The following is a 27,464-nucleotide window of genomic DNA, read 5'->3' on the forward strand; positions in this document are numbered from 1 at the left end:
TACCAGTTAACAGAAAAAAAGCACAAACTGACACTGAAAGAAGTCATGAGATAAGCTGATCACAAAGCAAAGGTTCATAGTCACATTATGAGAGAGTGAACCACGGATCCAGGGAGGTTGGGTGGGAATCCCAGGGTTAGGACAGCCAAGGTAGATATTTATCCCAGGAAAAGCACTTCAGTCTGTTAGTTTAGGTTTATGCTGTGCTCAGTCGTGTCTGGCTTGGACTATAGGCCACCAGGCTTCTCTGTCCATGGGATTCTCCAAGCAGGAATACTGGAGTGGGTTACCATGCCCTCTTCCAAGGTATCTTCCCGACCCAGGGGTCAAATCCATATCTCCTGTGTCACAGGCAGATTCTTTACTGCTGAGCCATCAGGGAAGCCCTATTATGTTAGGATCTCTATTCAAATAGAAGGGAATGGACATCAAGAGAAGTCAGCAACCCTTGACTTTTCTTCTTTTTGACTACTTTGAAAATGCATTTGGGTAAAACTGGTGGATGGTAGCCTTCCCTGGAAATTTGGCTTCCTTCATATCCACACATTCAGAGCTAGCTTCAAACCATGCTAGCATCAAGTGTGTCATCCTACAAATGGGACTGTTTGCTAAACTACCTCCATGTGTTTATCAGTGTGTATGCATGGCTACAGTATATTCCTTGATTCTTCAAGTTCACTCATTGAACAAAAACAATGTAGAGAAAGGTAAAATCTCATAGAATTCACAACATCAGGAATACTCCATACTCCCTGGGAAATGCCTTTGTTTAAACAAACTGGAGTCAAACCTACCATTGTCCTCTCTGTCTTACAGCCATAATGCCACTGTCATTTTCTCCTGCAGACTGGATCATTATTCTAGACAATAGGCTTTATCACTAAGTCACAGAGAAGCCTGGAAATAAAAGAACTACTTGATAATTCAGGCAGTGATCCCTGGATGAGGGCATGGCAACCCACTCCAGTATTCTTGCCTCGAGAATTCCATGGATAGAAGAGCCTGGTGGGCTATAGTCCATGGGGTTGCAAAGAATCAGACATGACTGAAGCAACTGAGCAAGAACTCAGACAGTGATGCAGCATGCACTTCTGTGGACTGATTCTTTTGATGACAATGAAACACAAATTCCATGACATGAGACAGAGCAGGGACTCTTTAAAGGTTTCGAGGTACTTTTAATTCCCTATCAAATATGATACTAAGTAATATCCAATTATTACCCACCCTGAAATGGCAACCCACTCCAGTATTCTTGCCTGGAAAATGCCAAGGACGGAGGAGCATGGGAGGCTACAGTCCATGGGGTTGCAAAGAGTAGGACTTGCCTGAGCGAGCGACTGAGCAACGTTTCCAACTTAAAGGAGTCATGTGAACCTAGCTTGGTCTCAGACCATTTCAGGGTTGGGATATCAGAAGGGATGTCTATGCCAGCTGTGACTCCTTTCTATGGGGACCAGCAGGTGGCCAGTGTGGCAGATAGGGTTTGCTCCTACCATTTTTTATTACCCCCCCTGCAGCCAAATTGTAGGCCCATGGTGAAATACAATTACAACTTTCTTTTGCTTAATTTGGGATACAAAGGACACATATATAATGGGGCATAATACCAAAAAAGAGTAAGCAAGTTATTTTACTCGTGAACAGGTTAAACAGAAATATATATGTATAAACTCTTCTTTAGGAATGAACCATGGACTTTGACATAACTTGCTTAAGAATGATGAGCCCAGTGCACTTCCTTGCTGGTCCAGTGGTTAAGACTCCATGCCCCCAGTGCATGGGATACAGGTTTGATCCCTGGTTAGGGAACTAAGATCCTCCATGAGTAAAGATGATGAGACCAGTGCATTTTTCGCAACTGCTCTTTGGAGGGAGATGACAACCCACTCCAGTATCCTTCCCTGGAAAATCCCATGGACAGAGGAGCCTGGTGGATTACAGTCCACAGGGTTGCAAAGAGTCGGACACAACTGAGTGACTTCACTTTCACTTTCAAACTGACATTCAGCCCTGCCCATCAACAGAAAATTGGATTAAAGAATTACTGAGCATGACCCCACCCATCAGAACAAGACCCAGTTTACCCCACAGTCAGTCCCTGTGAAGAAGTTTCCATAAGCCTCTTATCCATCAGAGGGCCAACAGAATGAAAACCATAATCATAGAAAACTAACCAAACTGATCAAATGGACCACAGTTCAGTTCAGTCGCTCAGTCATGTCCGACTCTTTGCAAGCCCATGAATCGCAGCACACCAGGCCTCCCTGTCCATCACCAAGTCCCGGAGTTCACTCAGATTCATGTCCATCAAGTCAGTGATGCCATCCAGTCATCTCATCCTCTGTCGTCCCCTTCACCTCCTGCCCCCAATCCCTCCCAGCATCAGGGTCTTTTCCAATGAGTCAACTCTTCATATGAGGTGGCCAAAGTACTGGAGTTTCAGCTTTAGCATCAGTCCTTCCAGGGCTGATCTCCTTCAGAATGGACTGGTTGGATCTCCTTGCAGTCCAAGGGACTCTCAAGAGTCTTCTCCAACAACACAGTTCAAAAGCATCAATTCTTTGGCACTCAGCCTTCTTCACAGTCCAACTCTCACATCCATACATGACCACAGGAAAAACCATAGCCTTGACTAGATGGACCTTAGTCGGCAAAGTAATGTCTCTGCTTTTGAATATGCTATCTAGGTTGATCATAGCTTTCCTTCCAAGGAATAAGCATCTTTTAATTTCATGGCTGCAGTCACCATCTGCAGTGACTTTGGAGCCCCCCAAAATAAAGTCTAACACTGTTTCCACTGTTTCCCCAGCTATTTCCCATGAAGTGATGGGACCGAATGCCATGATCTTCATTTTCTGAATGTTGAGCTTTAAGCCAACTTTTTCACTCTCCCCTTTCACTTTCATCAAGAGGCTTTTTAGTTCCTCTTCACTTTCTGCCATAAGGGTGGTGTCATCTGCATATCTGAGGTTATTGATATTTCTCCCAGCAATCTTGATTCCAGCTTGTGCTTCTTCTAGCCCAGCATTTCTCATGATGTACTCTGCATATAAATTAAATAAGCAGGGTGACAATATACAGCCTTGACGTACTCCTTTTCCTATTTGGAACCAGTCTGTTGTTCCATGTGCAATTCTAACTGTTGCTTCCTGACTTGCATATAGGTTTCTCAAGAGTCAGGTGGTCTGGTATTCCTATCTCTCTCAAAATTTTCCACAGTTTATTGTGATCCACACAATGGACCGCAGCCTTGCCTAACTCAAAGAAACTATAAGCCATGCCATGTAGGGCCACCCAAGATGGATGGGTCACCATGGAGAGTTCTGACAAAACGTGGTACACTGGAGAAAAAAATGGCAAACCACTTTCATATTCTTGCCTTGAGAAACCCATGAACAGTATGAAAAAGCAAAAGATAGGACACTGAATGATGAAGTCCCCAGGTAAGTTGGTGCCCAATATGATACTGGAGATCAGTGGAGAAATAACTCCAGAAAGAAAGAAGAGACAGAGCCAAACCAAAAACACCCAGTTGTGGATGTGACCAGTGATGGAAGTAAATTCTGATGCTGTAAAGAACAATGTTGCATAGGAACCTGGAATGTTAGGTCCATGAATCAAGGCAAATTGAAAGTGGTCAAACAGGAGAAGGCAAGAGTGAACATCGATATTTTAGGAATCAGCGAACTAAAATGAACTGGAATGGGTAAATTTAACTCAGATGACCATTATATCTACTACTTTGGGCAAGAACCCCTTAGAAGAAATGTAGTAGCCCTAATAGTCAACAAAAGAGTCTGAAATGCAGTACTTGGATGCTGTATCAAAAATGACAGAATGATCTCTGTTCATTTCCAAGGCAAACCATTCAATATCACAGTAATCCAAGTCTATGCCCGACCAATAAGGCTGAAGAAACTGAAGTTGAATGGTTCTAGAAGACCTACAAGACCTTCTAGAACTAACACCCAAAAGAGATGTCCTTTTCACCATAGGGGACTGGAATGCAAAAGTAGGAAGTTAAGAGATACCTGGAGTAACAGGCAAATTTGGCCTTGGAGTACAAAACAAAGCAGGGCAAAGGTTAACAGAGTTTTGTCAAGAGAATACATTGGGCATAGCAAACACCCTCTTCCAACAAGAACAAGAGAAGACTCTACACATGGACATTACCAGATGGTCAATACTGAAATCAGATTAATTATATTCTTTGTAGCCAAAGATGGAGAAGTTCTATACAGCCAGCAAAAATAAGACTGGGAGCTGACTGTGGCTCAGATCATGAACTCCTTATTGCCAAATTCAGACTTAAATTGAAGAAAGTAGGGAAAACCACTGGACCATTCAGGTATGACCTAAATCAAATCCATTACAATTATAATGTGGAAGTGAGAAATAGATTTAAGGGCCTAGATCTGACAGACAGAATGCCTGAAGAACTGTGGACAGAGGTTCATGACATTGTACAGGAGGCAGTGATCAAGACCATCCCCAAGAAAAAGAAATGCAAATAGGCAAAATGGTTGTCTGAGGAGGCCTTACAAATAGCTGAGAAAAGAAGAGAAGCTAAAGGAAAGGAGAAAAAGAAAGATATACCTATCTGAACACAGAGTTCCAAAAAATAGCAAGGAGAGATAAGAAAGCCTTCTTCAGTGATCAGTGCAAAGAAATAGAGGAAAACAATAGAATGAGAAAGACTAGAGACTTCTTCAAGAAAATTAGAGATACCAAAGGAACATTTCATGCAAAGATGGGCACAATAAAGGACAGAAATGGTATGGACCTAACAGAAGCAGAAGATATTGAGAAGGGATGGCAAAAATACACAGTAGAACTATACAAAAAAGATCTTCATGACCCAGATAACCACAATGGTGTGATCACTCATCTAGAGTCAGACATCCTTGAGTGTGAAGTCAAGTGGGCAATAGGAAGCATCACTACGAACAAAGCTAGTGGAGGTGATGGAATTCCAGTTGAGCTATTGCAGATCTTAAAAGATGATGCTGTGAAAGTGCTGCACTCAATATGCCAGCAAATTTGGAAAACTCAGCAGTGGCCACAGGACTGGAAAAGGTCAGTTTTCATTCCAATCCCAAAGAAAGGCAATGCCAAAGAATGCTCAAACTACTGCACAATGGTACTCATCTCACACACTAGTAAAGTAATGCTCAAAATTCTCCAAGCCAGGCTTCAGCAATACGTGAACCGTGATCTTTCAGATATTCAAGCTGGATTTAGAAAAGGCAGAGGAACTAGAGATCAAATTGCCAATATCTGTTAGATCATCAAAAAAGCAAGACAATTCCAGAAAAACATCTACTTCTGTTATATTGACTATGCCAAAGCCTTTGACTGTGTGAATCACAACAAACTGTGGAAAATTCTGAAAGAGATGGGAATACCAGACCACCTGACCTGCCTCCTGAGAAACCTGTATGCAGATCTAGAAGCAACAGTTAGAAATGGACATGGAACAACAGGCTGGTTCCAAATCAGGAAAGGAGTACATCAAGGCTGTATATTGTCACGTTGCTTATTTAACTTATATGCAGAGTAGATCATGAGAAATGCTGGGCTGGATGAAGCACAAGCTAGAATCAAGATTGCTGGGAGAAATATCAATAACCTCAGATATGCAGATGACACCACCCTAATGGCAAGCAAGGAGGAACTAAATAGCCCCTTGATGAAAGTGAAGAGCAGAGTGAAAAAGTTGGCTTAAAACTCAACATTCAGAAAACTAAGATCATGGCATCTGGTCCCATCACTTTATGGCAAATAGATGGGGAATCAATGGAAACAGTGAGAGACTTTATTTTTTGGGCTCCAAAATCACTGCAGATGGTGATTGCAGCCATGAAATTAAAAGATGCTTGCTCCTTGGAAGAAAAGCTATGACCAATCTAGACAGCATATTAAAAAGCAGAGACATTATTTTGCCAACAAAGGTCCATATAGTCAAAGCTTTGGTTTTTCCAGTAGTCATGTGTGGATGTGACAGTTGGACCATAAAGAAAGCTGAGCACTGAAGAATTGATGCTTTTGAACTGTGGTGTTGGAGAAGAGTCTTGAGAGTCCCTTGGACTGCAAGGAGATCCAACCAGTCCATCCTAAAAGAAATTAGTCCTGAATATTCATTGGAAGGGCTGATGTTGAAGCTGAAACTCCAATACTTTGGCCACCTGACGCAAAGAACTGACTCATTGAAAAGACCCTGATGCTGTGAAAGACTGAAGACAGGAGAAGGAGATGACAGAGGATGAGTTGGTTGGATGGCATCACCGACTCAATGGACCTGAGTTTGAGTAAGCTCCGGGAGTTGGTGATGGACAGGGAGGCCTGGCGTGCTACAGTCCATGCGGTTGCAAAGATTTGGACACAACTGAGCGACTGAAAAGTTCTGAAAACTGACATTAGGTCATGTCAGGGGTCACTGGGATCTCCTATAATATCCATCAACCCAGTCCATCACTGGCAGAGAACAGAAGGGAGCAGTGACACAGGAGAGCACTGTAATTGTCAGCCAGTATGTCATCCTTATCTTTTCCTTTATAGCGTGGAAACCAAAACTGGGCGAATTAAATCTAGATATCACAAATCCAGTGTTTCACTCTTCTCTGAAGAGCCACAGAGTCTTTCCTTTTTTAATTAGACAAAAGCTCCACCCAGTCATTTCAGCAGACCTTCTCTGTAGATTTCCTTTCTGGAACAGAAACACATACTCAGTGCCAAATGCCACCCAGGTTTCCTTCCTACAGAGTTGTTGGTGATGAATTTATGTGCCTGTCCTCAGTTCTGACACTCCAGAGCTATCAGGTCCATTGCAAAGGTCAGATTACAGACTAAGTGAATCATGAACCCTTTGACTGTGTTACTATAAGCCTTAACCAAAAGGAAAAGCTCTATTCTATTCTGAAGTATTTTAATGCACAATTATTCTAGGTTTTTGAGGGCCAGAAACTTAACACAATCTGTACAGTCCTTTTGGAGAAAAAAAAAAAAAAACCATAGAATTACAAATACAAAATTAGATCTAAAAGCGAATATCTATCATGAAAAAAAGAAATTACAAAAAAATTGCAAGGCTTAAAAACTCATAAACATCTTAAATGTCACAGATTTTGAAAAATAGCAATAGTTTAATTAACTGCCTGGCACACCTTTATAATACTCCCTGCCATAATTTCTGGGTATATCTTCTTTCATTGCCTCTTTATTTAATAGCAACTTCATTAACATCATTTACTGTAGGGGCAATAGAAAAATAATTGTCTTTCCTCTAGCTGCTGCTGCTGCTGCTAAGTCGCTTCAGTCGTGTCTGACTCTGTGCGACCCCATAGATGACAGCCCACCAGGCTCCCCCATCCCTGGGATTCTCCAGGCAAGAACACTCTAGCATGTCTGTTCAAAATTTGTTTTTTATTATTGGTAGATTAGAAAAATTTCAATTTTACATCTCATTATTGATAATGTTGTCTAACTTTTTAGGGATGTTGTCAAATTTAAGAAAACTCCTATCCAACTTATTTCATATATAAGATGTAAAATTTGGAAGAATTTTTCTACAGACCAAGTTTGAATACACATTTGAAACACTGTTGCCCCTCCATCACCTAATCCTTCCAGGATCAGAGCACAATGGACACATTTATAGAGTGTGACACCATGTCTGGTGTGGATCTTCAAGTCTCTTAAACAATTAAATTGGGATGTTGAGTTACAGAAGTTATCTCTAAGGCCACTTCTATGCCAGTATGGCTAGCAGTAATTATACACAGAATTGCTACAAACCACAAAAACACACCCCATGGTTTCTGGTCAAGAGTAGTGGTACAGGGTGGCATTTGCTAGTAAAGAGGAGAGATTTACTTGGGTTATTGTGTGTTTCATCCATGCGAAAGGGTGTAACCCAACTTTTACCCTTTTAAGAAATAAAGGAAGGAAGTTCAAAATAGTGGCATCTTCAATAGTCTCTGCAAACTTTAGAACTTGTAGACTGATTCCCATCTCTTTCTCAAAAGTAAAATCCCGGTGGGTTTCTAGGAACACAGGGGAATTCTATTATTCTTATTAATCAACTAGGAGCAAAGAGAAGAGAGACAGTATCTTGGCGGGTTGCCCATCCCTCCCTTTTATCTTGGAAAATTTAAAGCTTGAAAGATAAAGGTAATGGCTATCACAAATTAGAAGTTCTACTTTGTGAAATTTTGAGCACTATATGTAAAACAAGCTCATCTAGACTATACACCTCTGTTAGATGAAGGATATAATGAAGTCAAAATTCTACCAGCCAAGAGGGCTACAGAGACCATCCTAAGACAGAACACTTTTCCCTAGGCCTGTGTGTGTTAGCGTGTGTGTGTGAGAGAGAGAGAGACAGACAGACAGACAGACAGAGACAGAAAGGAAGGGAGGAAGGAAGAAAAGAAAAGAGGAAGGTGGCATAGAAACAAAAGCATAAATGGAAACCTAGCTTCACTGAATACCCTGGCAAAGAGAACCAAAAATACAAAAGGTAAATTCAGTTTTGTTTTTTTTTCCAAGCACTGGTCTGCAAATGACCAATTAAAACCCTAAAATTTCCCTGTGGAGTCATAATTTCCCTATCTTTTTTTTTTTTGAAGGCAAGGGAATACGATATTTAAGGGAGAAGATGTTATAGTGTGCTGACCTTGGATCTAAAAACGTGAGAGTCAGTGCAGAGAAAAATCTGTTGACTGCTTAGCTGCTTCTGCCAGTCACCTGGATGAAGCCCAAACAAATTCACAGCCACTGAGCTGAAGAGGCCATATGGCTTGTAATTAGACTCACCCTCAGCCAAGATATTGAGACATTTATTACATTTACTATTCAGCATTCATCGCACTTTACTGCCCAGTGAAAGGGCACCAAGGAAGAGATTAAATTCCTCCTTCTTTTCGCCAGTCCCACTCAATCCCCTTCCTAACCATCCCCCAATCCAAAGGATCTGATTTCTAAAAATAATTTATGGAAAATAACTGTGGTGACTAGTCCAAAGCCCTTTGCTGATAAAGATTCTGCCTGCAATGAGGAAGACCCAGGTTCGATCCCTGCGTCAGGAAGAACCCCTGGAGAGGGAATAGCTACCCACTCCAGTTCTTGCCTGGAGAATCCCATGAACAGAGGAGCCTGGCTGACTGTTGTCCACAGGGTTGCAAAGAGTAGGACACGAGTGAGCAGCTGACAGTTTCACTTTCTATATGAAAATATCAAGTAAGCATCACCGAGGTCCCGGGCCTGGGGAGCAGGATGAGTGAGTCAGCTCAGAATACTGCCCTAGAAGCGGTTCAAAGTGGACCCAAGACTTCTTCAAAGTTTGCCTGCTAAGGTTCAGTGAGCAAATTTACTCGACAGGTTTATCAAGATAGTCTTTCAACCACAAACATTTATTGAGCACTTTTTGCTAGGGGCTAGAGCAAAGAAAGATGCCGTCCCTGCGGTCTTAGACCTGACAGTCTAGCAGAGGAGATGCGAAGACAAATAGTAAAGAAATAATCACACAACAAGCTAGTTAACTTAGAGGTACAGTAAGTGTGCCAGAGGAGAAGCACGGGGCTGTGACAATGAACACTAGGGGGCCTGACCCGGATGCAGGTGAGGACCGCTTCCCAGAGGGAGTGACACTTAAAGCTGAAAACTTTAAGGAGGAGAAGTTACGGGGTAGGAGATTTTGGGGATGGAGAATCCTAGAAGAGAGGAATCCTTTTTTTTTCCTTTAAGTATTTTATTTAAAAAATCTATTTATTTATTTGGCTGTGGGTCTTGCAGTTGCAGCACACAGGCTTAGTTGCCCCCAGGCATATGGAATCTTAGTTTCCCGCATCCCCTGCAATGGAAGGTGGATTCTTAGCTATTGGACCACCACGGAAGTCCCAGAAGGGAAGAATCTTGATACTGGCACAGTGTTTGGCACACAATATCTCTGTATGCTGTGGACCAGAGGGTAAATGGAGCTCTAGATGCTGGGCAAGGCGGGGATGGTCTTATTAGGCTGTTCTATTGCATAGTTTTTACCAAGAAATAGAATGAAGTAGAAGTTATGCCGAGATCATATTTGCAAATAACCCCAAACTGGGCTACATCCAGACAAGGGCTCATACTATCAAAGCAAAATGTGATAAGCAGAAAACAGCTGGAATCCTGAAAAGTTTGCTAGACAAGAGCAAGAGACGTAGGATTTAACTAGGAAGAGAGGAGAAGGAGTCGAGAGAAAACCCAGAAGATTCTGGGGAGGAAAAGCAAAAAGGTGGTATCAGTCACTCAGTCATGTTCGACTCTTTGTGACCCCATGAACTGTAGCCCACCAGGCTTCTCTGTCCAGGGAATGCTCCAGGCAAGAATACTGGAGTGGGTAGCCATTCCCTTTTCTAGGGGATCTTCCCAACCCAGGGATCAAACCTGGAGGTGAAATATTATTCAACCTTAAAAAGGAATGAAGTACTGAAAAATACTATAGGATGAATGAACCTGGAAACATTATGCTAAGTGAAAGAAGCCAGATGCAAAAGGACAAATACAGTATAACCCCATCTACATGAAATATCCAGATAGGTAAATTCATAGATGCATAAAGCATATTGGTGGTTTCCAGGGCCTGGGTTGGGGGGCTGGGGGAAAGGAAGAGAGGAGGAACAGGTAACGACTGCCTAATATATACTGGGTTTCCTTTGGGGGAACTGTTTTGCAACTAGATAGAAGCAGTGAATTATATATTTAATATATTATGAATGTACTAACTTGTTCACATTAAAATGGTTCATTTTATGTTATGTGAATCTCACTTCAATTAAAAAATATCTGTAATAGGGGAGAGGGGTATACCAAGAGTTGATTACAGAAAGAAGCTAAACACACTTTCTTCAGAAAAGGAGAAGGTTCTTTGTTTCCTGCAAATTCACCCATGAGGCAAGGAGCAAAGGATACCACAAAGCATCAATATTCACAAGTGTGGGGAAACAGGAAAGTTGATCATCAGCCTTTATGCCAGCTACCTCGAGAACAGTACAGTTAGTGGCTAAGACAGGAAAGGGCTTTGAATTACACAGTCTCATTTCAAACCCCAACTCTGTTAGTTACTGGTAGAGATTTGGGGGGTGATTCACTTATTCTATCTGTTATAGTTTCTACTTATCCAGCATATACAAGCAAATATTACAACCTGATTATTGCCATTACCTGTAAGTTCTTTGCTTGCTGTTCCCTCTTCAGAGGTAACTCTTATCTTAAATCATGTTTGATCATTTTCCTTTTTAAATCTCAGTCTTATTGAGATGTTTACTTGACATACAACACTGTATGAGTTTGAAGTGTCACTGCAGGGTTTGAAGCCTTTTGGGGTCTGATTTAGCCTTTTGTTGTTTCTACTGGCTCTTACCCAGTGTTCACTGTTTCTATTTCTAACTTCCACTCACTCTCACCCCCTTCTCTCAGTCTCTCTCCTTCTCTTTCTCCTTATCTCTCCTACCTGTTTTAACTATGAGTTTATTTCTTGCAATTTGTGGGGGATTCTCTAAGGCTTGGGTTGAAGGTTGGGGTCATCCACTTCTGCTCAGTGCTTTTGCACTGGACCATTTCAAACTAAATTTTCAGCTTGAGGTTTCTTGGAACACATAGGTATTATAAATTTGGCCTGCCAAATTGTGTGCTCATTGACTTGCCAATAAACATTTTTTAAAAGGCTCTTCCCTGCTTCACAAAAACTCAAGACCAGCATGTTTCCTTGCAGATTTAGGAGTATGGTGATTTAGACACCACATAATCATCCAGGGTACTAGCTTTTTGTGGACTTGTGGCTTCTCTGTTGGCCCAGAAAGTAAAGAATCCACTTGCCAATGCAAGAGACCTAGATTTGATCCCTGGGTTGGAAAGATCCCCTGGAGTAGGAAATGGCAACCCACTCCTGTATTCTTGCCTCCCATGGACAGAGGAGCCTGGTGAGCTACAGTCCATGGGGTCGCAGAGTGAGACACAACTGAGCAAGTTACACTTCACTTTTACTTTTGTGGACAACTTCTATTAGACAGCTCACCTAAGCAAGCTCTGGGTTTTGACCTCTCTCCCAACCAGGGCCATATTTGCAATTATCCACTGCACAACTCTAGGAGGTACTTTTCATGCAGACCTAACACGTAGTCTATATGACACGGGTGGTGGCCCTGTCCTCATACTCACAAAATGGCAACTAAAGCTTAAGTTTATTGGTTTTAGAAAATTGCCTTGAGGTGAAAGTTGCATTTAGTGCTTTGGTTTTAAAATGTTATAACTGAAAGAACTTAAATGAAGAATAAAGACTATAAATCCTCCCTTTTGAAGGCCTTTAAAAGGTAGGATCCTCAATATTTTAGCAATTGAATTGGCTTGCCAATCATCACTTCAACAAATATATCTACCACTTGCCCCCGTTAAAGGAAACATAACATGCTAAGAGGGTGCTTATTGGTTTTCTTTGTTTATTTTCAGATACGGACTTTCCAGTTGTTCTCCAGCCCACAAATGCAAATGAGAAAACACAGCTAATCAGAGAAGAACCTCGAAGTTATTGTACAGACTCTTAATATTGAGCCCATTGAGAGTCCACAGTACCTCCTCTTGGTTCAGCCATGTCTCCAAGTGTTCTTGCTGGGGGAGGAGAGGGGACATGAAATGCTGTGAACTTTTCCACATTTGTATTTTATCTTTAGGTTAAGGAAAGATGACTGCTACATAATTTTCTCAGTATGCAGAGTCACTCTTTGAGTAGAATTCCTAATGGAAACACACATTCCATTTTGACGAATAAAGGCCTGAAGAGTTGTTTTATGCTCCTTGCCTGAGGTAAGACAGTGGCATTGGACAGACTTTTTGAGCTTTCCCTTTATATGAGCCAGACCTCAGTTCTCATAGACTAAAGTTGTATTCTGAAACCAAAGCCACTTTTCATCTATTTAACTAAATGCAGTATTAACATCTGCCTTTAAATGTCATCAGCAAAACATACATGAGAATTTAGGAGGAATTTCTTGTGTGTATGTAGAGATTTTTCCTGTCATATACAATATGGCCACAGAAATATTTCAAGAGGCAGGAAGAAATTATTAGGTAAAGACAAATCATATTAAAGTATAGTTTTGAAAGATTACAAATTATCACTTACTGAAAACGAACAAACCAGGAAGAAAGAAGTTTTCTGTGTACTTTTAGATGGGCATAAAAACAAAAACAGAACTTCAGCCCTGTGAAATGTTGTAAATGATCCCCAAAAAATCATTCCGGGCACAAAACAGCCCCAAACAATGTGTCTGACAAATTTAAGTTAAAATATTTTTTGTCCAACAGGCTTAGATTAGCCACACTAAGAAAAAGAAACACATGGGTAAAGGACAGAACTCTAAATTCTGTAATTTAAATTTAAAGGCATATCACTTATCCTATTTTCAGCCGCGACAGTGATCAGAAATACCGCCCATGTTGAGCATCTATGCTCAGAGGTCATCTCTGCATTTACTTGATTCTTACATTCATCAGGTGGTAGAAGCCATATGCTCTTTCTATAACAGTGAGCAGCAAGTGTGTATTTTTTCCAGATCTTCCCTAGCTCTTAATGTAAGGTTGGATTTTTCAAGATCTTATGTTTTTACATAATACTGCATGAAATGCCATTTCCTTTTTTCTTTGTTTATTATTCTACCCCCACCCCAAATTACAGTTAATTAAAGTTAAATATACATTGTAAGTGAGAATTAGTGTTATAGCTCTGACAGTTCTGACATAATTAAAACTCTAAGTCGTGTATTACTGGAATTTTTTTCTTAATCAGCATAATTAAGTACAAAGGGCCCCGGTTTGAAATTTAAGAACCTGGTTCTAACTAAGCACTCACAAACAAGCCCTGTGACCAAGTGAGATAAGAATGAGATGGCTAATCTCTCTATGACTCTGTTTTCTTATCTTCTCTGTTTACCTTCCAAATTGTTGCAAGACCAAGTAAAATAGTTGAAAGAAGTCCAAAGAGTCAAGTATTTAACAAGTTTAAGATGGTTTTATATGAGTTTGTATATGTTGATACACAGAGACAAATGTGATGAGACTTCTGTATATAAACTCTCACCCAAGAAGACCCATGAAAATACCCAATACTAATAGCCCAGTGACCAGCAGGTGCTCAGAACTATCCTCAACACATGAGTAACTTTCCATTTGAAGGGAACAATGAGATGAACAGCCCCACTTCTAAGTACTTGGAGCCACTACTTTTCCTTCCTGAGGTCTCTAAGCAAAACAGCAGTCCTGCTGTTGAATAGTAACCTACAAGTCACAAAATTCACCTTCTCTTTCTCCCCTAGACCTCACTTTTCTTTCTCACAGAAAACTTTCTACTTCCACCCCCAGCTTTCCCACAGAGCCAGTACAAGAGTGGTTTTGATGAAATAGGTCATGAATTAGAATCCCAATCAGATATGGAATTAGATTCCTGGAGGTGTTCCGGCCAAGGTTTCCTACATAGGGCTAGTTTTAGTTACAGTGCTGCATGGCAAATGTAAGCACATGGACATCTGTGAGTGAGGGAATGAGTTCTACAGAATGCCCCTTAGCTACACAGGCACAAGGACCAACTCTCCATCTGAGGAGGGGCCACATAAGTGTCTTGTAGAGTTGCCATCTGGAATCTCCTGCTCTTATTATGAATCCACAAGCATCTTAGCAGAGAAGCATCAAGGAAAGAAGGGACATGCTGACTATGATCCTCAACAATGATCCCAGTTCATGAAGGGTTAAATGAACTGCCCACTTCAGTGCTCACTACCTAATCCTGGCCTCCAGGCTATAAGATTAGGGGGTTTCATGAACCATTTACTTTTTTGCTGTCTTACATTTGTTGTTGTTCAGTTGCAGAGTCGTGTCTGACTCTTGTGACCCCCATGGACTATAGCCTGCCAGGCTTCTCTGTCCATGAAGAGAAGTGAAGTGAAAGTCGCTCAGTCATGTCTGAGTCTTTGTGACCCCATGGATGTCATACAGTCCATGGAATTCTCCAGGTCAGAATACTGGAGGAGGTAGCCTTTCCCTTCTCCAGGGGATCTTCCCAACCCAGGGATTGCATTGCCGGCAGATTCTTTACCAGATGAACCACAAAGGAAGCCCCTCTGTCCATGAGATTTCTCTGTTTGACACTCAAACCTTTGATCCAATTTTAGAATTTATTATTATTATTTTTTAATTTCAGCAGCCTGCCACCCCTTACTTCTCATGAGTGAGAAGGCAAATGTCCACTTCCAGGGCAACAGTCCTCAAAGCAAAGAAAGACCTTTATTTGACAATCACGAGTCCTCCTCTCCAAAACTCCTCTTCTTCTGGTCTGAAGCCCTCCTGAGAACCTAAGTAATAGTCATCTTCATATTATTCCTGAGTAGTTCGAGACCACAAAGGGCCAGAAATTTAGATTAAGTCATGAAAAACCAGCTTCTGTAAAACAAAGTTATTTCCAAATTGTAGGTGGTTCATATTAGCAGTGATTTCAGAACTACATCTTAGGGTCAGCGTTTACATCTGTATTCTGCACCGTGCTAAAATACGAAGAGACTATTAAATACTTGTTGACTAACTGATCAATTCTCATAACATAGATCATTTCTGAGAAAAGCCTTTCTCCAAAAGGAGACCTAAACATGCTCAGTGCCAGATGAAGGGGTAAGCGTGGTACAACTTTGGAATTTTCATGCTATTCCAGGGCTGTCCTCAAGCAAAACTGAATTCCTAGAATCAAATAAGAAGTTGCCAGACAGTTGTTAACACATTCTGCTCATTTCTAGGCTGCCAACTGAACTTTCTAACAGCTGAAAAATCTATCAATTTTTCCCATGCCTGAAAGCCCCCAGGCACATCCTTATTCCCAGGTCCAGGAAGATGAATCTTACCTACGAGGGTTTTTCTTCTTACTTCTGAGTTATCTGCTCTGGTACTCAAATTTCTTCATTCCTGAGACGCTGTCCAGATTGATGAATCTCAAGGTTTCATCTACAATATACTTTCTTTTCTGGTGAAGAATTTTGGGGGAAATTTTTAGTACCAATATTCACTCTGGGAATGAGACTTCAATATTTTCTTAATTATCTTTAGAATGATCTATTTGGGCATGTATACACATTAAGTAGATGGGGAAACAGTGGAAACAGTGTCAGACTTTATTTTGGGGGGCTTTAAAATCACCGCAGATGGTGACTGCAGCCATGAAATTTAAAAATGCTTACTCCTTGGAAGAAAAGTTATGACCAACCTAGATAGCATATTCAAAAGCAGGGACATTACTTTGCCGACTAAGATCCGTCTAGTCAAGGCTATGGTTTTTCCTGTGGTCATGTATGGATGTGAGAGTTGGACTGTGAAGAAGGCTGAATGCCGAAGAATTGATGCTTTTGAACTGTGGTGTTGGAGAAGACTCTTGAGAGTCCCTTGGACTGCAAGAAGATCCAACCAGTCCATTCTGAAGGAGATCAGCCCTGGAAGGACTGATGCTAAAGCTGAAACTCCAGTACTTTGGCCACCTCATACGAAGAGTTGACTCACTGGAAAAGACTCTGATGCTGGGAGGGATTGGGGGCAGGAGGAGAAGGGGACAACTGAGGATGGGATGGCTGGATGGCATCATGGACTCGATGGACGTGAGTCTGAGTGAACTCCGGGAGATGGTGATGGACAGGGAGGCCTGGAGTGCTGCAATTCATGGGGTCGCAAAGAGTCGGACACGACTGAGCAACTGAACTGAACTGAACTGAACTGAAACTGATATTTTCAGAATTATAATAACAAAAAACACAATATTTTAAAGCTAACCCAGGTAGCTTTATAAAAGCAACAAATGAAAGCCATTAAGCAATGAAAATTACTGCCTGTGTATTAAGTGCTAGTTACCAGTCCTTTCCAACTCTTTGCAACCTCATGGATTGTGGCCCACCAGGCTCCTCTGTCCTTGGAGATCTCCAGGCAAGAATACTGGAGTGGGTTGCCATTCCCTTCTCCAGGGGATCTTCCCAACCCAGGGATCAAACCTGGGTCTCCTGCATTGCAGGCAGATTCTTTACCATCTGAGCCATCAGGGAAGCCCATATATTGATTAACTTAGTATTAATGGCTAATAATTTTCTATAAAATGCCTTCAAAGTATCTTTAATGTAGTTAGCAAGGAATTTATTTTCTAACTCGATACACAGCAAACTAGGAAATTTAATCTTTAGTTACCAAAATCTGAAAGGTACACATTATATGTCTTAATAGAAAATAAAAATGATTCACTTCCCTGCTTATCTCCTGCTTTTCTTAGTTTCATCACTTACTTCTTCTTAACCCATCCCATCCCCCAAACTAAATGATTTGAAAGGAGGTGGACTGTGTTGGCTTTTAGGACCACAGGTGTGTTTGAAGAAAGATGGTTCATTCTTTCATAAACTAAAATTATAAATTAACAATAATAACCAGTAGTCATTGTGCTCCCTGGTGGCTCAGTGGTAAAGAACCTGCCTGCTGATGCAGGAGACATGGCTTTCCCTATTATTCATTTATAACCCCCCAAATCAGTACTCACAGTGTTTTCGTGGTCACTTGCAGAGACACACAGAACAGCAAAAAATCCCAGCTGCCCAGGGTACATGTTCCCAGCAGAGAGTGACAAGATAACATTCTTTTTGTTTCAGCCCTCTTACTGTAAACAAGTATCACTTTTTTTGTTGTGTGCTTTCTGTTTGAATTTCATTGTTTAAAATTCTTAAAAGCACAGAGCTGTCTACTGTTTCTAAGCACAAGAGGTTATAGTGTGCCTTATAAAGAAAATGTGTATGTTAGATAAGCTTCTTCCAGGTATGAGTAATAGTGCTATTGGGCATGAGTTCAATGTTACTGCATCAAAAATATTCAGGTATCTTAACAGAAGCATAAATAAAACAAGGTTGTATATTAAATAAGGTGTCTTATCAAAAGCATGAATAAAACAATGTTCTGTATCGATCACTGAATGATGAAAATGTTGTGAACAGAGGCTCACAGGAACTTAGCCCTGTATTTCCCCAGGAGCAATGGTTCAGTATTTACTAAATCAGTGTTTGTGGTGTCTTCATAGACCCTAACTACCATGAATAATAAGAATCAACTGTAGCTCCCCTGGACTTGTCCAGAACAGTTGCCTTTCTGACCTTGGAAATAGCACCTCTGTGGTTTCTCACAAACAACCTTCTTGGAGACAGTAAATATTTACAGGAAGCCATGGATGAGGACTCAGTAAACCCGAATTCAACTCTGCTCCCCAAGTCTGGAGGGTCATCCTGAGGAAATTATTTAACCTTTCTTTGTAGGGCCTTGTGATCCGTAGAATGGTTTCCTTAATTAAAAAGGAAGAATGTGAAAGTACTTTCAAGCAGATATGTGTAAGGTATTTTTCCAAGTTGAACAAGGGCTTTTCAGATCTCAGGATACCTTGGCATGATTTTCATGGAGCACCACTGTTAACAAATTTTAGAAACTTGATCATTGTGTCTGAGAGATAAGAAGAGCATTCTCTTTAGTAAATGGAACACTTTGTTACTCCCAGAATGTCCTGGTCATCATTTGTTCTTGCCTGATGTCAGAAACTGCCTTTCAACCTCCTTCCTCCCAGGGAGCAGTCCAGCATCCAGTCACTCTAACTCAAGTGTCCAACTGGTGACAAGTAGTGCCAAGGAAGGAGTCCTGGCTGGTGACTCAGGACAGCTGAGATCTTATCTGCCATTGTTCAACTTTGTTACTGAAGGTAAATTATTTCACAGCTTTGGGCACCAGTTCCTTTATTTAAAAGTAATTTTCATTAAACGCTGTCCTAGATGACAACTATGGGGAGGGGCTGATAGAGGATGAGATGGTTGAATGGCATCACCGACTCAATGGACATGAGTTTGAGCAAACTCCGGAAGATGGTGAAGGACAGGGAAGCCTGGGGTGCTGCAGTCCCTGGAGGATACAGAGTCAGATATGACTTAGGGACTGAACTGAGTTCATGGGACTGGCTGCCCCACACGTATTTGGTACAGGAAAGAAAGCATGTTTCTCTTTCCTCACTATCTCTGTATCAGTTTGCTGGGGCTACCATAACAAAATATCACAGGCTGGCTGGCTTAAACAACAGTTTATTCTCTCAGAGTTGTGGTGGCTTGAAGATCAAAATCAAGAAGTCAGCAGGTCTGATCTCTTCAGAGGCCTCTCTTGGGCTTGCACATGCTTGCTTCTTGCCACGTGTTCACATGATTGTCTGTGTGTCTGGTGTTTCTTTCTCTTCCTAAATCCTTATAAGGACATTCGTCATATTCGATAAGGGCCCACCCTAACACCACCATTTTAATTCTCTTTTTAAAGGGCCTATCTTCAAATAAAGCCACATTTTGAAAGCCAGAGGTTCAATATAAGAAGGGGAGACACAAGTTAGCCCACAACACAGGTCATTAGTTTCTCAAAATCATCCCAGATTTCAGTTTCCCTTATATTTAGATGGTGAGTTCTTTATAAAGCTCTATGTACTTGCTTTGCTTTTTAGAAATTCCTAATTAGCTTTGGTTTTCTTAAAGTGGCATGCCTTTATCGTATCTCCAAGTTCTTACTGTAAAATAATCCATTCCTTCATCAAAGATCATCTTCCTAGAACCCCCCTGACCTCTTTCCTTTTTCCTAATTTGCCTGATTGCTTTATTGACTTGCTGCATCACTGTCAACCTGGGATTTGTGGGCCTCTGATCTTTGAGCAGCTGCCTCTGTGCCTGAAACCTCTTGGGGAGACCCATGGGGAGAATGGTTCTGTTTCTGCAAGCTTCTAGATTGTGTATATTCTGAGCTGTGATGTTTCTCCATCTTGGGACATGCATCCATTCAGACTCATTTGCTTTCCACAATCCCAGAAATTATTTAAAACCTGAGGTTTGCTCATTACACCTGCTTTGTTTGCCATGTGTGACTTTTTCTTCTTGCATATCTTTATTATCTTTCACTGGGACCCTACGAAGGAGGGACATAATCGAAGGAGGGACCAACCTTTCTCATTGTATCCTCACATGACTGGAAGAGAGGCACGTCTCTGTGGCCTCTTTTATAAGGACATTAATTCTATTCATAAGGGCTCAGCCCTCACGACTTAATCACCTCCCATAAGCTCCACCTCCTAATACCATCAACTGGGCATTAGGTTTTCAGCATAGGAATCTGGGGCCACCCTGCACCACTGCCCCTCACATGGGGAGGGGCTCAGGGAACATGAACATTACATAATAGTGAAGCCACACCCGACAGTAACTACCCTAAGAAAAGGGAGTAAAGAAAAAGGGCAGCAGGCACGCGGGTGGTGAAGAGGAAGGGGTATCTCAGTTCTAACACACGAGTTGGGAGTTTCTCCCCAAGTTAGGAGTTACACGGCGTCCAGCGAGGCACACCCGGCCGGGCTGGTCTTTGTGCGCATGCGTAAAACAAACCTCCGCCAACGACCGCCTTCTAGTCCGGCTCCCTCCATTGCGCATGCTCAGTGTGATCTCTTAGTCAAACGCGCTCTGGTTTTTCTGTATTGAATCTCAGCGGGCGGGGCCCACAGCTCGTCTGTCCCTTCGATAGCTCAGTTGGTAGAGCGGAGGACTGTAGTTGATGTATTAACTGAGAGACATCCTTAGGTCGCTGGTTCGACTCCGGCTCGAAGGAGACAAATGTATTTTTGTCGAGCCTCCTATCATCCTTTCCACGCAAGGATTTCCCTGATAATCCATTACGTTCCAGAAAACAGGTGAGAGCTCTTTCGTGGCAGCTTTGGTCTGTGGCAGCTTCCTGGGTGTGAAATCTTTTGCGAATCCCGGAATCGGGGACATGAAGTCCAAGTTCCCAGAGGGGCAGAGTCAAGTCTTCGCGGGGCGGCTGCCGGGTCAAGGTTTTCTGCTCGTTTCTAAAGCGTCTGTGGCGTTTCCGAACCCCTGAGTCACAAAACAGCCACGCCGCGTCCCCGGGGCCAGCCCCCCAACCTTGTCTTCAGAGCTCCGGCGAGGTCGGCGATACGAGTGCTCGTGGCGGCGGCCGTGAGGAGGTGGGAGAGCGGCAAGGGGGATCCTGTGCCCAGGAAACTAAAGTACACGAAGCGTAGAAACCCGAGTCAAAGTTACCAGGATAAGTTGAGAGAGCGTTCTTCCGCTCCCTTCGATAGCTCAGCTGGTAGAGCGGAGGACTGTAGACGAATGTCGCCAGCCATCCTTAGGTCGCTGGTTCGATTCCGGCTCGAAGGAGAGGGTCTTAATTTTGTTGCTTTGGCCTTAAACTATGAAGAAAGGTCAAGAATGTGGTCAAGAATATTTATCTTCTCTTGTAAAAGCTCTGATCTCTCTCTAGAGGAAGAGATAACCAGCCGTGGCCAGCGGTGGGGGATTAGCTCAAATGGTAGAGCGCTCGCTTAGCATGCGAGAGGTAGCGGGATCGATGCCCGCATCCTCCAGTTTTTCTCTTGGTCTCCCGGTGGTAGTTTTTCTTTAGATTCTCATTCGAGCCTACGTAGAGCTGAAAGTTAGCCGTAGGGCAAGTGAGAAGTTAGGCGAGCTCTTGAGTCTACCGCTACTAAAACATCCCAGGCGAGGGCTAACGGGTGCTTGCAGGGGTAAATTTAAAATTTTAGAAGTTTTAGACCCATTTACTTTGTGTAGTTCACGAAATAGGTTCGTTTTCTTTCCAAAATTGGCGATAGACTGCAGTCACGTCTGCCGGCACTCACTGTCTTTTGTGATTGATGGCTGCTCTTAAAGGGACCCATATGAGCCTAATCGTTAGGGGGAACCGACAGAGAAACAAACAAACAAAACAAAACAACAACAACAACAAACAAAACCCAGAACTTGGAAAAGGACGCTGGCTACTTTAAACTTATGTTGAGCCTGGGAGGCGAGGACTGTTCTTGTCCATCTCAACTGCATATAGTGGGATGCCTGGCTCTCAGCAGATCCAAGACGGATAAGATAAGCAAGGGGTACCTGAGGACAGATAAGGAAGTGGGAAAGTCCCTGGACCCAGAGGCTTCTTGTTTGAGGATTCTAACGTCATTTCCGACCTGGTAAGTAAGTTCGGAGAATTAACTAGAGACCACCACCAGGAAGGACTCAATTGGGCTGCCCTAGAGTGTAGCCTGTTTGGTTAAACAAAGAGGTGACAAAAACAAACACAGATATACACAGTCACTGAAAGATCCAGAAATTTAGCAGAACACACACAAAGCCTTTCCTGGTAATAAAATCTTTTCATCATAATTCCTATACGATAGCCATGAAAAAGTTGCACAAACCATACTGCTGGTTGTCAACACAAAATATAAACCTTCTAGACAAAGGCAGAAATACCTTTTGTGAGGGTTAACAATTAAGAAATGAAAATACTTTTATTTATGTCCATTTTAGGATTCTAGCCAACCTGTATATTTTTTGTTATCAATGATTACAACCTGCCATTTTTTATTGGCATAGCTTTCATTTTCTAGGGCAGCCTCCATTTTTAATTATTTTCAATAAAGTCTCTTAGTTGGATATATAATGATTTACTTAAACTCTATCATTATTTTTGTGGAAACAAATTTACAAAGTAGGAAAGAGAATCCTTTTATCAGATAATATGTCCCAATTTCTGGTTGGGATTATAGGGGTTCTAGCTGGCTGACTAGAGGAGCTGGCAGTGAAACTAAAAAACTACAAGACCAAGAAATGGGTAATAAGTAAAGGAATAGGAAGGAAAGCACCCCAAAGCCAGGTGGAGAACACACATTTGGGGCAAGTGAGCTGGGTGAGAACTCAGTCTTAGGATCAGCAAATCAGCTGTAGGATGTAATTCATATAAAAAGTCTGAAAGTGTAAGCTGAGAGGCACTACTGCTGAGTGGTCAATCACGTGGGCTGTGAAACCTGACAGACTTTCTTGTCTTTGTCAGTCCCTCGCTGGGTGACCTTGGGCAAGTTGCTAGACAGACATCCTGGTGCTTTCATTTCCTCATTGGTAAAACAGGGATAATAATAATGGAACCTACTCTTAATTAAGATATAACATATAAAGTCCTTACTGCAGTGCCTGGCACATAGTAATCACACAATGAACATGCACTGTTATCAGTGTATGCTATCTGCACACCATAGAGGGAAGGACTGGAGGGGATATTCTAAAGGTTTCTATGTGTGTTTATATAAATATATATGGAACTGAAGGAAAGAAATGCTTGATCTCTGGTGCAGGAAAAGTAAAACAACTCTAAAAATACAATATTATGGCTAAATGAGTTATGACCATGTAATAGTATAGCCTTTGAAATTATATTTATTAAGAACATCTATTGACTTTCAGTTTAGTTGCTCAGTCATGTCCGACTCTTTGTGACCCCATGGACTGCAGCATGCCAGGCTTCCCTGTCCATCACCAACTCCTGGAGCTTACTCAAACTCATGTCCATTGAGTCAGTGATGCCATCTAACCATCTCATCCTCTGTTGTCCCCTTCTCCTCCTGCCTTCAATCTTTCCCAGCATCAGGATCTTTTCCAGTGAGTCAGTTCTTCACATCAGGAGGCCAAAGTATTGGAGCTTTAGCTCCACCATCAGTTCTTCCAATGAATATTCAGGACTGATTTTCCTTAGGACTGACAGCTTGATCTCCTTGTAGGCCAAGGGACTCTCAAGAGTCTTCTCCAACACCACAGTTCAAAAGCATCAGTTCTTCGGCACTCAGCTTTCTTTACAGTCCAACTGTCACATCCATACATGACTACTGGAAAAACCATAGCTTTGACTAGATGAACCTTTGTTGGCAAAGTAATGTCTTTGCTTTTTAATATGCTGTCTAGGTTTGTCATAGCTTTTCTTCCAAGGAGCAAGCATCTTTTAATTTTATGGCTTAGGAACTGACTTAGGAAATGTTAATAATTGAATGTTAAGTGAATAAAGAATGTACTGAGCAATATAAACAAACATAAATTATCTGCAGAGAGCACTGAAAAATGCACTAGAATGTTAATATTAGTGATCTTTGACTAGTAGGATTACTATGACTTTTTCTTCCCTAAAATTTAAAAATATTTTCTAAGTTCTATACTAAATATTCATTATTTTAATTGAAAATATGATGAATTAAAAAAAAATAACAGCTAGCATTTATTGAGCACTTCCTACAAGCCAAGCACAGTTCTAATTACTTCACATGTGTCAACTCATTTACTTCTCTCATAAAGAAAACAACAGGCCCAGATGCCTTTAGCAGTGATTCTACTAAGCATTTAAGGAAGAAATACTAATTATACACAGACTTCCAGAAAACTGAAGAAGATGGAGTGTTTGTCTAACTTATTCTATGAAGCCAGCATTATCTATCCCAAAACCAGGCAAAGATATTACAAGAAAACTACAGACCAATATCCTACATGAATATAGATGCAGATTTTTTCAACATTTTAGCCAATTAAATCCAACAATATATAAAAGGGAAAATACATCATAACCAAGTGGGTTTTTTCCAAGAATACAAGACTAGTTCAACATTCAAAATTCAGTGTAGCTCATCGTAATACTAAAGAAGAAAACTACATGGTCATTTCAGTAGATGTAGAAAAAACATTTGACAAAATTCAACATCCAGTCCTGATTTTTCAGACTATCAGCAAACTTGGAAGGGAGGGAGAAGGGAACTTCTCCAACCTGGTAAAGGGCATCAGTAAAAGACACATTTAAAATAACACTTAGTAATATGAATGCTTTCCTCTTAAGATCAGGAGAAAAAACAAGAAAGTCTATTCTGAGGTATCTGCTGCTGCTGTTAAGTCGCTTTAGTTGTGTCCGACTCTGTGCGACCCCAAAGATGGCAGCCCACCAGGCTCCGCCGTCCCTGGGATTCTCCAGGCAAGAACACTGGAGTGGGTTGCCATTTCCTTCTCCAGTGCGTGAAAGTGAAAAGTGAAAGTGAAATCACTCAGTCGTGTCCGACCCTTAGGGACCCCATGGACTGCAGCCTACCAGGCTCCTCTGTCCATGGGATTTTCCAGGCAAGAGTACTGGAGTGGGGTGCCATTCTCTGAGGTATCTAGCCAGTGCAATATAGCAAGAAAAATGAAATAAAACCCTCCAGATTGGAAAGGAAGAAGTAAAACTATATCTATTCACAGATAATTATTTAAAATACTGATTATAAGTAGAAATGATAATAGTTTATATGGTTTGGGGTTAAATAAAATATATTAATAAAATTAATTTCATTGGTTTGTGTTTTTTAATATGGCTACTAAAATTTAAAATCATATAAATGGTTCATATTTATCACTCAAATCTTTCTTTTTATCTTCTTCGGCCACACGGCATGTGGGATCTTGGTTACCCAATCAGGGATTGAACCCATATCCGCTGTGAAAGTCTTGGAGTCTTAACCACTGGACCACCAGTGAAGTGCCATTTAAATCTTATTTCTACTGGACAGTTAGGTCAGAAATGTAGTTAGGGGCCAAATCATATCAGGCCTTAGGGATCACAGTGAGGATTAATGTCTTTATCCTAGAGGTAATATGACCATAATGGGATTTAAATAGAGAATGACACATGAGAAACAAACTGCAGAAGGCAAGAGTGAATTCAGAGAAATCAGCTGGCAGGCTAGGGTACAGGGGAGGTAAGACTAGGCTGTGCACACTGAGAGCGGAGCCAGCTGATCTTGATCTTGGAGCCAAGGTAAGGTTTTCAGACATGGCCACTGGGAAGGCCTTAGGCTAAAGTATTTGTTACTTGTTGGGACTGTCACTATTTATTTCTGGGAGGTGAAGTATGCCAAGAAATGTTCAGAGGAAAGTACAATATGTTAGTTTTCTAACATCTCCTCAGAGATATTTATGATGAAGTAAAATCATAAACAACAGATTTGGAAAAGGAGTAATTATCAAGAAGAAAAAAAAGCTTTCAGCCAAAAGTTTGCAAACTGTCAATGAAAGAAATGCCATAGTGTTAACTTCTGTTAAGTACTTTTCAAGTGAGTTAATTTTTTTTAATTTTAGATTTTATAAAATATTTCTTTGCATTAAAAAATTTAAAATGACATATCCAAGCTGCCTATTGCCAGAAAAACAGCTAAATTGAAAAGGTTGACAATATAGACAGAAGGAAAATGTTAAGTATTTTTTAGATGTCATGAGTTGAGTCCTTAGTGTAAGAAGAGAGAGAGAGAGGGATAGATGGATGAATGGATGGATCAATACTGCAGGGAAGAATTAACAATCTTAGTTTTTATGGTTTGCAAAATATTAAGCATTGGCCTTTGTTCTGGCATGGGATTAAAGTGATTTTCAGGAGACTTAGCTGGTGCTGTACTTGGACCTGAAAGTCTCAGTCCACTCATGACCTAGTGTTCCAATCTAATGAAACTTTTCTTTAGCAATCCCCTACTCTCTGCCTCCATATCTACCCTGTTTGGTGTTTCTCTCCCCATTTTAATGATTTAGTCAGCCACCAGTTTTCTCATTTCCAGTGAGTAAAAGAAGGAAAAATTCTTCCTTTACCTTAGAGGAGGAGCTGGGAACAAGATCAGCCATTTAGTTGCTCTTGTTTTCTTTTCCACCAAGGCTGCTTTGCTTCCAACTACATCTGTTTTTTTACTTCCCTGTAGCTCCACCTTCCATCTGTTTTGTTTGATGAATGACTAGTTCCTTGAGCTAAGCCTAGATCATTTTCAAGTACCTGAACTTGCAATCATCTATGTTAAAGAGACAAAAAGAACACATGAAATGAATGAACTGAATTCATTTCATGAATGAATGAAATGAAAGAACACATGAAAGGGTAAATAAAATGCTGAAGGCATTCTGGAATCCTCGGGAAGGGTACCATTCCTGATACTGAATCTGTGGTAACTAACACCTCCTATTCCCAGAGTGCTCTGTCTTATTTTGCAAGTTGGAATCAAGAGCTGATGTTGCAGTGAAGAGTGGGGTACATGTGTCTTTTTGCATTATGATTTCCTCAGGGTATATGCCCAGTAGTGGGATTGCTGGGTCATATGGTAGTTCTATTTTTAGTTTTTTAAGGAACCTCCATGCTGTTTTTCATAGAGGCTGTATCAACTAACATTCCCACCAAGGACATGTGGACACTGATGCAGAAGGGGAGGGTGGAACAAATTGGGAGATTAAGACTGACATATATACACTACCAGTGTAAAACAGATAGCTAGAGAGAACCTGTTACAGAGCACAGGGAGCTCAGCTCAGTGCTGTGATGACCTACAGAGGTAGGCAGTGGGAAGGAGTCCCAGGAGGGAGGGGATATATGTATACACAGAGCTGACTCACTTCGTTGTATAGCAGAAAGTAATACAACATTGTAAAGCTATTATATCCCAATAAAAAAAATGCAAAAACAAAAAGAGTTGATGTTGTTTTTCTAACTATTCTTGAGTTAGAGGAATTTCATATCACCCTAAC

At 41.3% G+C, this 27,464-nt stretch overlaps 1 protein-coding gene and 3 non-coding genes across 4 annotated transcripts in view; all 4 read left to right on the top strand.

Annotated features, from left to right (window-relative positions):
* The window catches only part of DNAJC5B (DnaJ heat shock protein family (Hsp40) member C5 beta), an 80,708-nt gene extending 53,302 nt beyond the window's left edge, over positions 1–27,406 (top strand). The window contains exon 5 of the mRNA XM_027972999.3: positions 12,487–27,406. Coding sequence (XP_027828800.1) covers positions 12,487–12,581 — 95 coding nt within the window. The 3' untranslated portion in view covers positions 12,582–27,406. The remainder of the gene's footprint in view (positions 1–12,486) is intronic.
* Positions 20,610–20,703, top strand: TRNAY-GUA (transfer RNA tyrosine (anticodon GUA)). Its single transcript has 2 exons — positions 20,610–20,646; positions 20,668–20,703. It is a non-coding gene; the product is annotated as a tRNA-Tyr (tRNA).
* TRNAY-GUA (transfer RNA tyrosine (anticodon GUA)) lies at positions 21,187–21,275 on the top strand. The gene is given in 2 exon segments: positions 21,187–21,223; positions 21,240–21,275. It is a non-coding gene; the product is annotated as a tRNA-Tyr (tRNA).
* TRNAA-AGC (transfer RNA alanine (anticodon AGC)) lies at positions 21,409–21,481 on the top strand. The gene has a single exon. It is a non-coding gene; the product is annotated as a tRNA-Ala (tRNA).
* Positions 27,407–27,464: the final 58 nt, after the last annotated feature.

The sequence above is a fragment of the Ovis aries genome, chromosome 9 (assembly GCF_016772045.2).
Source record: "Ovis aries strain OAR_USU_Benz2616 breed Rambouillet chromosome 9, ARS-UI_Ramb_v3.0, whole genome shotgun sequence".
Taxonomy (NCBI): domain Eukaryota; kingdom Metazoa; phylum Chordata; class Mammalia; order Artiodactyla; family Bovidae; genus Ovis; species Ovis aries.